Source organism: Polypterus senegalus, chromosome 8 (assembly GCF_016835505.1).
Source record: "Polypterus senegalus isolate Bchr_013 chromosome 8, ASM1683550v1, whole genome shotgun sequence".
Lineage (NCBI taxonomy): Eukaryota > Metazoa > Chordata > Cladistia > Polypteriformes > Polypteridae > Polypterus > Polypterus senegalus.
The window spans coordinates 142,282,889-142,300,293 of record NC_053161.1 but is presented as its reverse complement, the minus strand read 5'-3'; the positions used below and the strand labels follow the sequence as shown (position 1 = coordinate 142,300,293).

The window sequence follows — 17,405 nt, the reverse complement described above, 5'->3', positions numbered from 1 at the left end:
CTCTGCAACCTGCATCAGTGAATTTCTTGAGAATTTAGATTTTGAAAGAAATTGTTTTTAAGTTTGCAAAGATGAAATCAGGAAAAAAAGTTATGGTTTTATTTGATGTATTTTCATAGTGAAAACTTTCATACATCTCTTATGTTTACATATACAGTTTTTACAAGTGGAGCAGAGAAAAACAGTTGCTAATGGTTATACAATGAGTCATTGTTGGATTTGAATAAGTCACCTCCATGCTTATAGCCCTTTATGCAGTATAAAACACATTTTAATAAGTGCTGCTACATTAATTTTGTAAATAATGAAAATGAAACCTTTATATTTTTAGCAGAAGGCATAAGACCTGAGATAAGCAAAAGTTTTATTATAATTTCAAAGAAGTTGTTTAAGAATGTGGAATATTTTAAAAGAACATAAAAAGCAATACTGATAAAAAAATGTTAATTAATTTTGTTGTGTCAGCCAGGCTAAGGTTACTGTCTTCATTTTATCTGTTTGTGTGTGACACTCCATTAATGATCAAAGACGATTAGTTGTTTGCAATAGTGGATATGGTGCCTAAAGTGGAATGGATGTTTACCATTTTGTTTTAGGAATTCCTTATGATTACTGAGGTGGAAGAACTAAGCTGTTCAGAAATTCCAGCATTATGTATAGTTAAATAAGAGATGACAACCATATATTTGTTACCTTGTTAGAAGGTGTGGTGAGAATGAAGCTGGATTGTCTTGTTCAGAAAACAATGGCATTGATCCGCCCATGATCCAGAGGCGAAAAAACATGATTACAATCACCTGCATCAGAGATAAATGCATGTATCATTAAAATAATAAAAGCAACTTATACACAGAATGACATACAGGACAGTCTAACAATAATACAGACAAACATTTTACATATTTTAGTATTTACCATATTGGACACCATACTTAGAATGTAGGTAGTAGCAAATGACCTACCTAGGCTTATACAGTAAGTGAAGAATGACCTGGCAAATATGTTCTTTACTACCATATCCTTGTTTGTGATCTTAGCTTGAAATATTTTTGCACCTTCTGCAGTGAAACACATTAAAAAGGGCTCTACATGTACAATACAGCTCAAAGACATTAACTTAAATGAAGAAGTTTGTTCAAGGCCACAGACTCACTCACTCACAGACAGAGAGTGTTAAACCTTTAGTTCTGCTTTTCAGTCTGATTTTGTCAAGGGAGCTAATGAAATACAGAGCTCTCTGCTAAGTGAATTCTTGTTTTTTTCTGGTCCCAAAATACCATAAAGGAGGCCAGCTGACATTTTTAAATTTATCATTTTCTATATTTAATCACCATTGTATTGTTTCCAGACTTTGCTACAACTGAACTTTACAAAAAGTGTAAAAAGATTTTTAAAGAAACATTACATTACTTAACTGAATTATATTTATATTCAGGTTCTACATTGACTAGACCTTTATTCAAAGGCAGTGAGTCGTAGTAGTTGTATGGTTACCCTTAACTCTAAAAAATGAGACCACATTGACTTTGTAAAAGAAAAAAAGATGCAGAGGATAAACCTGACACAGGTTGCAGAGATAGTGAAAACAGATTTACTTGTATATGTTTAATGAGTACTGATTACACAGGAAACAGAGGGAAGGAGATCAACCATGTTCCTTCCTTGGCACGATTAGTAGCTGGAAACACACACTGAACCATATAGAAAAAGAAATATTAGCTGGATTTTGAGACAGAAATTTTTATTAATGTGTGATTCCATTTTGAATTTTTGAGATTTTTTTAATGTGCCACACTGGACACAAGTTTAGATCCAACAAGGTTTTCTTTTTTATCTTCAAAAATATCTTTAACAGGCTTCTTCTTTCTCACACAAAATCCTTCCTTTATCTCCATTAATACAATCAGACTATTATTACCAGTATTACTTATTTTGGCTCTCGACTTTATCCAAGGTGACTTGCAAGATTTGAAATGCAACTGTTTACTTTTTGTGATTTTCCAATTGGAACACATGCAGGGGAAGTGAACTCCTCATGGTCACTTGTGTCTGTAGTGGGATTTAAAGACACAACCTCAAGGTCTGAACTCCAAAGTCTTAACCATAAAGCCACACTGCCTATTATATACAACAATGGGTCCTTTCACTAATCCTTTCCTGCATATGATTTACCTGGCTTACACAGGTGAGCTTCTTTTAAGACAGACTAGGAATACTTCCAATTCAACAGTAGTACATTCAGGAAGCACTTCCAGGTCAGGCAGAACTCCTTGAGGGCAAAGGAGTTTTCCTGTAGTGACAGCCTAGGACTTTAACAGAGCTTCTTGGTGAAAATACTGCTCCCATGCAGCCCTGCAGGAGTTGAAATGAGACAAACACATGCCCCAAGAGGCGGTCTCCCACTGTCTGGGTGAGAGATTGTTCTCCATCCTGGCTGAAATGTCAACATGACTTTGCCTTTTAAGGCAACAGTCACAATTCATTCCTTTACAGTAAGTCAATAGGACAAGCGAGTAAATTAATATCAATGCTATCTGGCATCCTTTTCAATATTTATTTCATAATAAAATATGATTTAAAAGGAACTTGCATAATAAATGCACATTGAAGCAATGACTCATTAAAATGACAACACACAATGCTGTCATGGTGAAAGCAGTGAACTTACTGTAGAACTGATAAGCTTTGATTGAACAGAGAGAGGACTAAAACATTTACAGAATGTAAATTGTGTTCCTAATCTAGGCAACCCTGAGTAAATACAGAATGGAGGCAATATTTTCTGATGAACATATTTATTCATTGAGCTCACTCAAGGTTTACAGCCTTTTGTGCAAAAACACATTTAATATTCCTGAAGCAATGTACCCTGGAATTAAGGACCAATTTTTCTGCTGGAAGATGGACTTTTTTTGAACCCTGTGTAATGAGGCAGAGTGCCGACATTGCTGTTTTTGCATAGCTAAAACCACATCACACACCACAGATAAGTGACATATTATGTCTGTAAAATATCATGTCTGTTAAATCTGAAGTTGACCAGGGTTTATAATTCTGAGTGCACTGTTTTAAATCTGTCTGCCAAGCAGTATACACTTTATGTAACACCTCAATTTAAGATATATTTTCTGTGGTTTACAACAGTTTCAAAATTGGGGCTATTGCTTAAAAATGCACAGTCCAAAAATGGTAATTCATTCTTCTGCATCAGATCATATTGCATTTTCCGGTTTATTGTATGTCTGTTCAAATCATTTGCTCAGTACTCTATAGTTAATAGCAACATACACATTTATTTAAATAACATATTGTAGAAGCAATAACATACCCCTGGCGAACCCCAGAATCAACTGGGAAAAACACAGAGGTTCTGCCTTCACTCTGCACAGCAGCACTCACAGTACCAGTGTATAGGCCAGCCATAATATCCAGCAAACATGAGGGGATCCTGCAAAGTCTCAGGATGTCCCACAAGGAAGCTCAGCAACTGAGTGGAATGCTAAATAAAAATCGACAAATGCTGCAAAGAAACTCACCAATATTTGCGTATGAGCTCCATGAGAACACTCAGTGCCAAGATGCGGTCGATGGTAGATTTCACAGGCCTAAAACCAGACTGCTCCGGTCACTGGTAGGTGAGCAAGTGACCACGGCACTGAGAGCAGGGTTATTCCTCTGTAGCTGCCATAATCCTGGCGATCACTCTTCCCTTTCCAAATATGGATGACAAGTCCTGTTTTCCAGTCAGTTGGGATGACACAAGTCTCCCAAATGGATGTAAAAGTTGCTTTCAATGCCAGGAGGACAGCCATACCACCAGACTGAAGAAGTTCACCCTGGATACCACAGATCCCTGCAGCCTTCCCTACTCTCAGCTGGTTCACTGCCTGTGCAATCTCAGTGACATTGGGTGGTTCATAGCTAGTTGGAGGATCAGCCTCAAGAACTGTGGACCCAGAGACATCCCACATCCTAGCTGGAGGATCAGCTTTAAACAGCTGCTTAAAATGGCCACCCCAAGCTGGTCACAACTGCAGTGTGATCTGTAAGGGCCATTCCATTAGCCGCCCTGACTGCGACTCTCTGAGGAACAGATTTGGATGTGCATAATGCTTTGATTCTACTGTAAGCAGGACATGAGTCACTAGACCATAGATGGTGTGTCACTTGCTCACAGATTCCTCATAATAAACGCCTCCTAATCTGCCCTCAGAGCTCTCCCAGCTGTCCTTCTCAGACGATGGTACAGACTGGACTTGCCATCAAGCCGTGCGCTGCGACTCCTCTAAATGATGATCGGCAGTCGCACCCAAATCCATAAGTTCCTCTCACAAACTGTGTGCAAACTTGTCAGAAACAGTCTGATCTTGCAATCTGGCCACATCCAGCTTCATTTTCCTGGTAGGTGGTAACCTACTGGACCTAAGCTAAATCTTCAGAGTAGCAACAGGAAGTCTGATATGCTGTCCTAACCTTCTCGCTCTCTCTTTCTTTCTTTCCCAGGACACAAAGTGGAAGTGGAAGCAGACAATGGTCAACAGTGAGATGGAACGCATTGTTGAAGAACTCCAGGCCCTTAATAACCAGATCCAGAAACTCCTGTCCAAACGGACGCACCTGAGGGAACTGAAAGCTAGTCTACTGAAAAAATCCTCCCTGACATCTGAAATCATCACAGCAAATCACGTTTGAGTAACCGTGACTCCACCTCGTGCTGCTCACTTTCAAGGCCAAGTGAGTCTTACCCCCGTGCCTCGTCATAGTGATTTTAGCTATGCAGGTGGGGGTTTAAGGTTAGATCACCTCCATCGGCCCAGGCAAGTATCTCCACCCAAAACCAGTTCAACTCTCTATGCTCCTCCACTTCTCATTTCAACCCCGGGTGATGTATTTGTGATTGGAGAGTCAATCATACGAGACCTAAACATTTCTTGCCCTAAACAGAAATTTTTTGTTTCTTGTTTTCCCGGTGCTCATGTTCAACATGTTATGAGAAGAGCACCGACAGTTTTCAAGAGGCACAAGAACAGGGCAGTGGAATCCATTGTAATACACGCTGGGGTAAACGACATGAAATACCGACAGTCGGAGATTCTCAAGGTGGACTTCACAGCACTTATTAAAGCCACGATGGAGAGGACAACAGCTGCAAAAATCTTCATTTCAGGTCCCTTACCCTCAGGTTAGCAGATCAAATGAATACTACAGACGTCTGCTGGCATTAAACATCTGGTTAAAAGGATTCTGCAAGGGATAAAACATCAGGTTCATGGACAACTGGGACCTCTTCTGGGAGAGGCTGCATGTGCATAAGTGGGATGGTCTGCATCCTAATAGATTCTGCGCCCGGGTCCTCCCCGAAAACATCTCTAAGGTAATTCGACTCTCTTGACTCTGTATTTTTACTCCTAACTCTCTCCATAATGCTTTTCTTGGACATGACAATTCTGTAGCGAAATCTCCCTCAAAAGTGCACTGCATCAATACTCTAATAACTAACCTCAATTCATGTAAAAAATCAAGACGGTGTTACATAAATGCGAATAAAATAATAACCATCTGACCTTTAGATTAGCACTTTATTAAAACTATAAAAACAGACTATAGATTGTATAACAAAAATCACAAAGCGTTGCAATTATGAATAACTTAATTACCATCTCAAATACCCATAATGTACCAACAATTCAGTTCTGCTCTTCCAAGACCTTAAATATGGCCTTATTAAATGTTAGAGCATTAACCAACAAGACATTTTTCATCAACGATCTTATTAGTGACAGGAATATCAAATTTATTGCATTAAGTGAAATATGGCTTAGCTCTGATGGTGTGGCTGTTTTAATCGAATCTGCACTTCCAAATCACAGCTTTGCTCATGCAGATCGCCAAGGTAAGAAAGGCGATGGTTTAGCAAATATTTATTTAAGCAAGTTAAAGTGTAAAGATGTCGGCTTTGGTACATTCAAGTCCTTTGAGTATCTTGCCGTTGTTATTCAAGCAGTTTCTCAGTCTCTAGTATTGTCTGTGTGTAGACCTCCTAAATACAATGCATCTTTCTTTGAGGAATTCTCAGACTTAGTGTCAATTATAATTATGAACTATGACACGTTCCTAATAGTCGGCAACTTTATTTTTCATATTGATAATCAGTGTGACCCGAAAGCAAAAGAATTCATGAACCTCCTGGACTGTTTTGATTGAGCCAGCACGCTAGTCAGCCAACACACAAAGCAGGGCACACGTTGGATTTACTAATTACTAAAGGACTAAAAGTTGATGTGAGGCAGATCGTTGATATTGGTTTATCTGACCATATTCTCTTACTATTTAATATGTAAATAATGATAGAAAAAATGAATGAGAAGCATATTGTTAAAAAACACTTCTTTGATTAATCTGTAGCTTCAAAGTTTACAAACAATTTAAGCAACCAGTCCATTTGTAGTGCTTACTACAATAGTGAGGATAATGTAAATAGTGAGGTGGAAAATTTTAATACTAAAGTGAGAGCTGCCGCTGACTCCTGAAAAGACAGTTAAAAAATCCTCCAGCACTGTTATACCATGTAAGACCCAAAGAGTGTCTGTTGTAAAGAAAACATGCTAGAGAACTGAGTGTAAATGGAGAAAAACTAAATTGATTATCCAATATGAGATTTTGAAGGCTAAAATAACAGAATACAACAACATAGTTGTTGAGAGGCAGTGTTATTTCTCCAAAATTATAAATAACAATGCTAGTAATCCAAAAGTTTTATTCTTTACAATTGATCGTCTTCTAAACCCAGGTCATTCAATGGAATGCCTCCAAAAAACTTCCAGTGAAACTTGTGAGGCTTTTGCTATCTTTTTAATCACAAAATTAATGATATTAGAAATAATATATACCCCTCCTTGAGCCGTCACCTTATCGTGGTGGAGGGGTTTGCATGTCCCAATGATCCTAGGAGCTATGTTGTCCAGGGCTTTATGCCCCTGGTAGGGCCACCCAAGGCAAACTGGTCCTAGGTGAGGGATGAGACAAAGAGCGGTTCAACAAACCACCAATGAAGAGCAAAAACTTTGAAAAACGTTTTCCCTTGCCTGGACGTGGGTCACCGGGGACCCCTCTGGAGCCAGGCCTGGAGGTGGGGATCGATGGCGAGTGCCTGGTGGCCAGGCCTGCACCCATGGGGCTTGGCCGGGCACAGCCCGAAGAGGTAACGTGGGTCCTCCTCCCATGGGCTCACCACCTATGGGAGGGGCCAAGGAGGTTGGGTGCAGTGGGAGTTGGGTGGTGGCTGAAGGCGGGGACCTTGGCGGTCTGATCCTCGACTACAGAAACTGGCTCTTGGGACGTGGAATGTCACCTCTCTGAAGGGAAGGAGCCTGAGCTAGTGCGCGAGGTGAGAGGTTCCGCTAGATATAGTCGGACTCACCTCGACGCACAGCTTGTACTCTGGAACCAACCTCCTTGACAGGGGCTTGACTCTCTACCACTCTGGAGTTTCCCCCACTGAGAGGTGTCGCGCAGGTGTGGGCATACTTATTGCCCCCCGACTTGGAGCCTGTGCATTGAGGTTTACCCCAGTGGACAAGAGGGTGGCCTCCCTCCGCCTTCCGGGGGGGAAGGGTCCTGACTGTTGTTTGTGCGTATGCGCCGAACAGCAGTTTGGAGTATCCACCCTTTTGGAGTCTCTGGAGGGGTGCTAGAGGGCATACCTTCTGGGATTCCCTCGTTTTGCTGGGAGACTTCAATGCTCACGTGGGCAATGACAGTGAGACCTGGAAGGGCGTGATTGGGAGGAATGGCCCCCCGATCTGAACCCAAGCGTGTTTTGTTATTGGACTTCTGTGCTCGTCACGGATTGTCCATAACGAACACCATGTTCAAGCATAAGGGTGTTCATATGTGCACTTGGCACCAGGACACCCTAGGCCTCAGGTCGATGATCGACTTTGTGGTCGTGTCGCCGGACTTGCAGCCATATGTCTTGGACACTCGGGTGAAGAGAGGGGCGGAGCTGTCAACTGATCACCACCTGGTGGTGAGTTGGCTTTGATGGTGGGGAAGATGCCGGTCAGACCTGGTAGGCCCAAACGTGTTGTGAGGGTCTGCTGGGAACGGCTGGCAGAGTCCCCTGTCAGAAGTAGCTTCAACTCCCACCTCCGCAGAACTTCAACCACGCCCCGAGGGAGGTGGGGACATTGAGTCCGAATGGGCCATGTTCCATGCCTCTATTGTTGAGGCGGCTGACCGGAGCTGTGGCCGCAAGGTGGTCGGTGCCTGTCGTGGCGGCAATCCCCGAACCCGTTGGTGGACACCGGTGGTGAGGGATGCCGTCAAGCTGAAGAAGGAGTCCTATAGGACTTTTTTGTCCTGTGGGTCTCTGGAGGCAGCTGATAGGTACTGGCAGGCCAAGCGGAACGCGGCTTCGTTTGTTGCTGAGGCAAAACTTCGGGCATGGGAGGAGTTTGGAGAGGCCATGGAGAGCGACTTTCGGACGGCTTCGAGGAGATTCTGGTCCACCGTCCGGCCTCAGGAGGGGAAGCAGTGCAGTGTCAACACCGTATATGGTGGGGATGGTGCACTGCTGACCTCGACTTGGGACGTTGTGGGTCGGTGGGGGGAGTACTTCGAAGACCTCCTCAATCCCACTAACATGCCTTCCATGAGGAAGCAGAGCCTGGGGACTCTGAGGTGGGCTCTCCCATCTCTGGGACTGAAGTCACCGAGGTGGTCAAAAAACTCCTTGGTGGCAGGGCCCCGGGGGTGGATGAGATATGCCCGGAGTTCCTTAAGGCTCTGGATGTTGTAGGACTGTCTTGGTTGACACGTCTCTGCAACATCGCATGGACATCGGGACAGTGCCTCTGGATTGGCAGACGGGTGGTGGTCCCCTCTTTAAAAGGGGACCGGAGGGTGTGTTCCAACTATAGAGGGATCACACTCCTCAGCCTCCCTGGAAAAGTCTATTCGGGGTTCTGGAGAGGAGGGTCCCGGATAGTCAACCTCGGATTCAGGAGGAACAGTGTGGTTTTAGTCCTGGTCGCGGAACAGTGGACCAGCTCTTCACCCTTAGCAGAGTCCTGGAGGGTGCATGGGAGTTTGCCCAACCAGTCTACATGTGTTTTGTGGACTTGGAAAAGGCGTTCGACCGTGTCCCTCGAGGAATCCTGTGGGGGGTGCTCCGGTAGTATGGGGTACCGGACCCCCTGATAAGAGCTGTTCGGTCCCTGTATAACAGGTGTCAGAGCTTGGTCCGCATTGCTGGCAATAAGCTGAGCCCGTTTCCAGTGAGAGTTGGACTCCGCCAGGGCTGCCCTTTGTCACTGATTCTGTTCAGAACTTTTATGGACAGAATTTCTAGGCGCAGCCAGGGTGTTGAAGGGGTCCGGTTTGGTGTACTCAAGATTGGGTCACTGCTTCTTGCAGATGATGTTGTCCTGTTTGCTTCATCAGGCCGTGATCTTCAGCTCTCTCTGGATCGGTTCTCAGCTGAGTGTGAAGCGGCTGGGATGAGAATCAGCACCTCCAAATCCGAGAGCATGGTCCTCAGCCGGAAAGGGTGGAGTGCCCTTTCAGGGTTGGGGGAGAGATCCTGCACCAAGTGGAGGAGTTCAAGTATCTCGGGGTCTTGTTCACAAGTGAGGGAAGACTGGACCTTGAGATCGACAGGCGGATTGGTGCGGCATCTGCAGTATAGCAGATACTAGTAGAGCCGCTACTCCTCCGCATCGAGAGGAGTCAGATGAGGTGGCTCGGGCATCTGATCAGGATGCCTCCTGGACGCCTCCCTGGTGAGGTGTTCTGGGCACGTCCAACCAGGAGGAGGCCCTGGGGAAGACCCAGGACACGCTGGAGGGACTATGTCTCCCGGCTGGCCTGGGAACGCCTTGGGATTCTCCCGGAAGAGCTGGAAGAAGTGGTCGAGGAGAGGGAAGTCTGGGCCTCTCTGCTTAAGTTGCTGCCCCCGCGACCCAACCCCGGATAAGCAGAAGAGGATAGATGGATGGATGGAGAAATAATATAGCACATCTCCCCAATACTGATCCTCTTAAACCCCAGTACTCCATTTTAAACAAATTAAATTCTTTCACCAGGATAGATTTACCTGATTTATATAAAATAATTTCTCAACTGAGACCCTCCACCTGCGTCACTGACCCAATACCAACAAGTTTTTTCAAAGAAGTATCCAATGTGCTAATTGATAGTGTTCTTGACATAGTAAATTCATCATTAGATACAATGGTCTTCCCAGACTGTTTTAAGACTGCTGTAGTTAAACCCAAGCTGAGGAAAAATAATCTTGACTCCTCTGCTTTTGAAAATTTTAGACCTATTTCTAACCTGCTTTTCTTAAGTAAAATCCTAGAGAAGGCAGTCATTATGCAGCTAAATGACCACCTCAATAAACATGCTATTCTTGATAAGTTTCAGTCAGGTTTCAGAATTAATCACAGTACAGAAACTGCACTCGTTAAAGTAGTAAATGACTTGCGGGTACATGCAGACAGGGGCTGTTTATCTGTGGAATCATCTTAGATCTAAGTGTGGCATTTGATACCATTGATCACAATATTCCTAGAAATTGCCTTAGTCAATGGTTGGGCCTCTCTGGCAGTGTCTTAAATTGGTTTGAGTCTTACTTGGCAGGTAGAAAATTCTTTGTTAGTTGTGGTAATTATACTTCAAAGACACATGATATTCTATATGGTGTTCCACAAGGATCTATCCTGGGTCCACTGCTCTTTTCGAACTACATGCTTCCATTAGGTCAGATTATCTCAAGGCATAGCGTGAGCTACCACAACTATGCTGACGACACACAACTGTATTTATCAATAGAACCTGATGACCCCGACTCTCTTGTTTCACTGACACAATGTCTTACCTGTGTTTCTGAATGGATGAGCAGTAACTTTCTCAAACTAAATAAGGAGAAAACAGAAATTTTAGTGATTGGCAAAAATGGATATAATAAGGGTATTAGAAATAAACTTGATCCATTAGGATTAAAAGGCAAGACAGATTTAAAGAATCTTGGGGTAATTATTGATTCTGACCTAAATTTTAAATCACATATTAATCAGATTACTAGGACAGCATTTTTTCACTTAAGAAATATAGCAAAAGTTTGATCTCTTATAACTTTGTAAGATGCTGAGAAATTATTTCACGCTTTTGTTTTCAGTTGGCTAGATTACCGTAATGCACTCCTCTCAGGACTACCCAAAAAAGACATCAATCGATTGCACTAGTGCAGAATGCAGCGGCTAGAATCTTAACTTTGGTGTCACTACATTGGTTACCCGTGCCATTTAGAATTGTCTTTAAAATATTGCTTATGGTTTACAAAGCCTTAAATAATCTCGCTCCATCCTATATTTCAGAATCCCTTTCACCTTACACTCCAAATCATAATCTTAGATTTTCAAGTGAGTGTCTACTTATAATTTCAAGAGCTAAACTTAAAAGATGTGGTGAGGCAGCCTTCTGCTGTTATGCACCTAAAATCTGGAATAGCTTACTAATAGAAATTCGCCAGGGTAATACGGTGGAGCACTTTAAAAAACTGCTAAAACACATTATTTTAACATGGCTTTCTCATAGCTTCATTTTAGTTTAACATTGATATTCTGCATATTCATTTAATTATTATTTTTTTCGTGGCTCTGAAATCAGCACTAACCCTTACTTTCCCTGCTTTTCTTTTTCCGGTTTTCTGTGGTGGCGATACCACCCAATCAAAGCACCATACAGCCCTACATTGATGGATTGATGGCCAGAAGTCCACATGACCATCATCATCAAATTTTTCCACGTGAAGCCTGAAAACCATGAGGACTGATTGAGATCATTTATGTTAGGCAGAATGCCTAAAGGGAGCAGGGCGGTCTCGTGGCCTGGAACCCCTGCAGATTTTGTTTTTTTTTTTGTTTTTGTTTTTTTCTGTCCTACCTGGCCATCAGACCTTACATTTATTCTATGTTAATTAGTATTGCCTGATTTTATTTTTATATTTTGTCTTTATTCTCTTTATTCATCCTGTAAAGCACTTTGAGCTACAAAATGCTGTATGTGCTATATAACATATATAAATGTTGTTGTTGTTGTTGTCGTCTATGGTCAGAATTCACAAACTGGGACTTCTGTAGACCCTGTAGTTTTGTAACAGCCTCCAGTGTCTGCCCACGAGAATGTGATCTATCTCCTTCACTTCATCACCAGTATAAGTCCATCGATCAGCTCAAGGTGCTGGAACCAGGATCCAGTGATTCCCAGCCAACATGGAGCTACTTTCATCACGGTCACCAGACCCATGGGGACTGAGACAATCCTCATAGCCAACCCTGTCACTGCTATTGGTTGCACTGAAGTCACCCATGACCAGAGGAGTGTCACCTCACGGACACCCATCAACTACCGACCAAAATTGTGAATAAAATGTCTCCCTCACCGAGACATCACTCACTGAGGTCGGAGCATACACTGAGACAACAGACAAGGCACCCAGCAAGTGTCGTAATCTGAGTCTCATAATACGCTCGTTGAAGGGAGTGTCATTGGACACCATCAGAAGAAGTCAATCTGCTTCAGCAACAGCTACTCCTTAAGTATGACAGCTATCAGAGCGGCCAGACCAATAAAAGGTGCACCAGCCTACAGAGATCTGTCTAGTCCAAAGTCTGCACATTTCAGAGAGTGTCGCCACTGAAATGTGGAGTTTACGCAGTTCCTTTGAAAGCAGAGGAAGATGATCATCATGCCGGTGAGACAAGATGTTCCATGCGGCCTACCCGGATGGGCCGCCTCAAATTGGGACCCAAGTGCTGCCGTGCAATGGGCGATGCCTCAGCACCACACCAGTTCTGACCCCCAACAGGCCTGACCTCATTGGCTTGCCGACAGTTTTGACTCTTACGGGGATGGAGCTCCCGAGGGCTTTTCCCCATCCCCTTCATAATGTAAGCAGCCTTCCTATGTCTGGCTGCGGGACAGCTACTCCTGTGGAGAGCAGAAACAAGTTCTTTCTGTCGTCTCAGAGCTTCATGAAGTTTTTTTTTTCCAACCCCCATGACTCCCCTGCCAGTTGGAGGACCTCTTGCAGAGCCAGATGCAGTTTAATGTCATACCCAGGACTATAACCAGTAAAAAAGAATTACAATTACAAATTTGAAAGGTAAAAAAGTGAATGTGGCAGTTTGTAAATCTTTAATGATTATAAATGCAAAAGCTAATGTCTGATTTGATAACATACGCTTTGATTAGATGGCCTGGAAGGAGAGCAAAAGCATGAATACTGAAGAAAAAACAAACCTCCAGGGGTTCTCAGTACCAAAGTCCCAAAGTGCCCCCCAGTGGAAAGTCCTACAAGAATAGATGCTATGCAGAGTTGGTGTTCTTCATCTTCACTCTGCACAAGAACTACATTTGTGTGGTTCCAGCTCTAATTAAATGGCTTATAAAATTTCAGTCCTCTGTGTATACAGTACACTGATCAAAAGATGCTATCTCTCTTAAAAGTGCAGGGATAAATAAGTATATGAATTAAGGTTTTTACCTATAGGGAACCCAAACTCTGGAATAATTTTACACAGCTTCCACTCTCGGTATTCGATTAACTATTTCAGCAAAGAAAAAGCTCATCTGAGCCATTGCCAAAGGAGTTCATGTTGCCTTTTCATAACTGTAGAAATCAATCTAACTGCCTGCTAATAAGTCTTTTGCCATTCTCTTTCTCTTCATGGTGTCCTCCTATGGCACATGGTATCAGCCATAATCATTTGAACAGGGCCACAGAGTGACTATGTTGTTGCAAATGGTTGACTAGTATCAGATCATTTTATTCACTGGAACTGTCACCATTTGCCTGTGTGTTTGGTTGGATAGCTGGCAGTCAGACTCTGCGAATGCAGTGTCTCTCTTTATGTGAGTGTGGGTGTTTATGTGTATATGTGTGTGTAAAATTATAATAAATTATACAGGTAAAAATAGTATACATGAATGTATATTGCATGCTAGAAACTGCAGCCATCAGTACTGCTGCCTTGCAGTTCCAGTACACTGAGATTGAATCCTGAAATTGATCACTTTCTGCTAAGAGTGTGCATGATCTTTTTGTCTTTTCAAACTTCACTGAGTTTCTTGTCACATCCCAAACACTTGTATATGTATATTTAAAACCTAAATCAAAACTGGTCAGATGTTACAGAGGGTGCTTGTCTGCAGGAATACACCCTGCAATATAAGTGATAGTCTTTGACACCTAGCAACCCTATGACCAGATAAAACAGGTTTTAAAAATGGCTGGATAATGCATTGTATGTGTTTAAAATTTTTACCATTATATTTTACATTTTTTTGTTTTGACAAAACCCTGCATTTTTTTAAAGACAATTGAGCTTACAATCAATAGGTAAGACAAAATGGCATTAGCAGGAATATAGCAGCCAGGTAACTTTTAGTATTATTTTATTTTAGGTGTGCTAACAAGTGGCTTTATTGTTTGATTCAAGCAGGAGACATATGTGTTTAATGTTTTGTATACACATTTTTACAGTGTTTGCTTTGTCTCTGTTTCTTCCTCTTAAGTATGTGTTTCTTAATAGAATATAAAACAAACACCTCATAAAGTAGTCTCATCTGTTTAGTTAAGGATTTTGGGAGGCTCCTATCAGAGCTACATTATATAATTTAGATTTTTGCAGAATTACAGTATATAAAATAATTACCTAAATGCTTTTAATGATGGCTACAATGGGCAATGGAATGTCTGTCCTCAGGTTAGCTACATTATCACCAGTAGATACCCAGGGATCTTAATGTTAATTTTTGAACACATAATCAAGCACTGCAACTGACAGCATAGTTGTCAAGAAAGCCTAAGGCATAGCAGGTGGTGAGCACTGAGGTTGGGCACTCCTGCATTACAGATGCACTCATGATCAAAAAGCCAACCTTCTACAAGGCACTGTGCCAAGGCAGAGATATTAATGACTTGTTATCATTCCGGAAAGCAAAGGTTCAGAATGAGCAAAAATGGGTGATATGCAATTAACCAATAATACAAGACAATGATGAACTCCCAGGAGAGGAGCGTCAGCAATTTCTTGTGCACATCATACTGTCTTTAGAACACAGAATGCTGACCATGAATTCCAAGTTTCTGAGACATATTTTTCTGTCAGTTTGATTATAAGGATGTTTTTTGTAACCCTTGATAATAAATATCTGAATAGACACTGATTTCATAGGGTACAGTAGACCGATGAGCAGAGGATGAATGTAAAGAGGGATGAAGTTGGCTTTTGTTAATACTTTTATATATTCTTCATCCTACTTTGAAGAAATATTCAAGATGCGACACCCAAAAACATTACTATAGTGTTTATTGATTGTGTAGTTCTTAATGGGCTAGTGGGGGTAAATCTCTCTGTCAATACAAATTATGATTGCAACAAACTAGATTGTATTATGTGTAAAATTGAATAACTCTTTACTAGCACATTACCATTTATAACAACATTTAATCCACACATTTGCACTCTCGAGTCCACACCAAGTTTATAAATGCGACCTCTAGTTTTTGTGGACAATAAAATGGATCAGCCTTTGTCCACATAAAATTCTCAGCATCGGTGTTCTTTTCTGCACTTGCCCCAACCCAGAAGCTCCTTTATGAGTATATGAGAGTGTGGTCATGCACTAGTTAGTTTGCTTTACTGTCATATAGAAAACTGGTGCAGCACTAGCAGAAGAAAGGTTACATATTGTGGCAGATGACCAGGACCCATGCATGGTCAAGACGCCCTTTTGACACTGGATACGGGGGAGCAGCCATGGGATGCACACTGTGTCTCCTGGAACACTTGGTGGGAGCCCCCCTGGGTTGCATCGGGGCCAATATTTTGAAACACTGGAGCTCATTCCTGTTGGGCTTCATGGCCACCGCCAGGGGGAGCTGCACAGCTTAACAAACCCGTCTGGGTGGGAACGCAGCCACACCCAGAGGTGCAGCCGGAAGTAGGTCAACGAGCACCTGCTGCACTTCTGGGCACCAGAGTCAGGAAGAGGAGGAGGATGATGATGATGATGATGATGATGATGATGATGATGATAAAGCTACCTGGGAGGAGTGAATGAAGAGGAGCGATTTTTGGGTGATTTTGGTGTTTTCTTTTGTGGTGTTTTGGGCCTGTGGGACACAGGGAAGACGTGCCAGACGGCTGAAGAAAAATTTTAAAACGTTTTGTTTATTTTTATACGTGCCTCTGCTGTCAGTCTGTGTCAGGTCGAGGCCTATATAGCGCCTTTGCCACAATATGTATACACACACACGGGTTACACAGGGTGCAAAACAAGACAGTGCACAACAAGGGACTGACTTCAAATGACACAAAAGTGCAATCAGACATTGAAATGCAGTGACACATACTAATACACAGAGATATATAAGTGCAAACTAAAAACATTTTGTGTTAAGAAACCTGACAGCCTATGTGAGGAAGCTAATGCACAGTCAGGCAGAACTGGCACAGATGCCTTGGCACCTTCTATCAGACATCAGGTGGGCAAAAATGGGTGGTAGATGTCCCGTAAAATGTTTAAAGCATTTCTGATAGATGTCCTAATTGGAAAGGAGAGAGGTCTTTTAATAGCTGTGTGCACTATCCATTATAGCGTCTTGCAGTCGGAGACACTGCAATTTCCATACCAGAAAGTGATACAGCAAATCAGGACACTGTGTTGATCCTGTAGAATTTGATGAGAATGCAGTGGCACAGGTAGTGGCAGGCAGTGTTACATAGTGACAGGGGTTACACAGAGTGTAGTGGTTAAGACTTTTGACTTCAGACCCTGTGGATGTGAGATTCAATCATACTCTTGACACTGTGTGCCCATGAGCAAGTCACTTGACCTGCATGTGCTCAATCTGGAAAACCAAAGGAAGTGTAACCAATTGTATATATGTTGTAAGTCACCTTGAATAAGGGTGTCAGCCAAATAAGTAAATGTAATTGACAGACCAGGTGAGGAAATTAAGTGCTCCTGATCAACTCCACTGTACAGTCCAAGATGTCCACTGGGAAGCAGGCACTACAGCATTCCTAAAGTCAGCTATAGTTACTTTTGTTTTTTTCTATATTGAGAGACAGATTGTTGCTGATGTACCAGTTCACTAGCTACTGGACTTTTCAACTGAAGGCCGACGCAATGAACAGTATCTTTGTGATGTAATCCAGGTGAGACGGGGCCAAGAGAAGATTTGGAGTGACAAGCAAACTAGATTAGACCATGTGAGGTTGGAAATGGTTTTAATATGTCTGATAGCTGCCACTTTAAGCACTTCACAATGAGAAGTGTGAGTGCCATGAAAGGAAACATTTGACTTCTCTGGCACTGGTGTATGTAGATTT

At 42.4% G+C, this 17,405-nt stretch overlaps 1 protein-coding gene across 4 annotated transcripts in view; it reads right to left on the bottom strand.

Moving 5' to 3' along the window:
* Nucleotides 1–17,405, bottom strand: part of tmtc1 (transmembrane O-mannosyltransferase targeting cadherins 1) — a 570,135-nt gene that overhangs the window by 307,914 nt on the left and 244,816 nt on the right. For all 4 annotated transcript variants that reach the window (XM_039761862.1, XM_039761863.1, XM_039761865.1 and 1 more), the window contains one exon: nt 694–797. In XM_039761862.1, the coding sequence (XP_039617796.1) occupies nt 694–797 (104 nt within the window). The remainder of the gene's footprint in view (nt 1–693; nt 798–17,405) is intronic.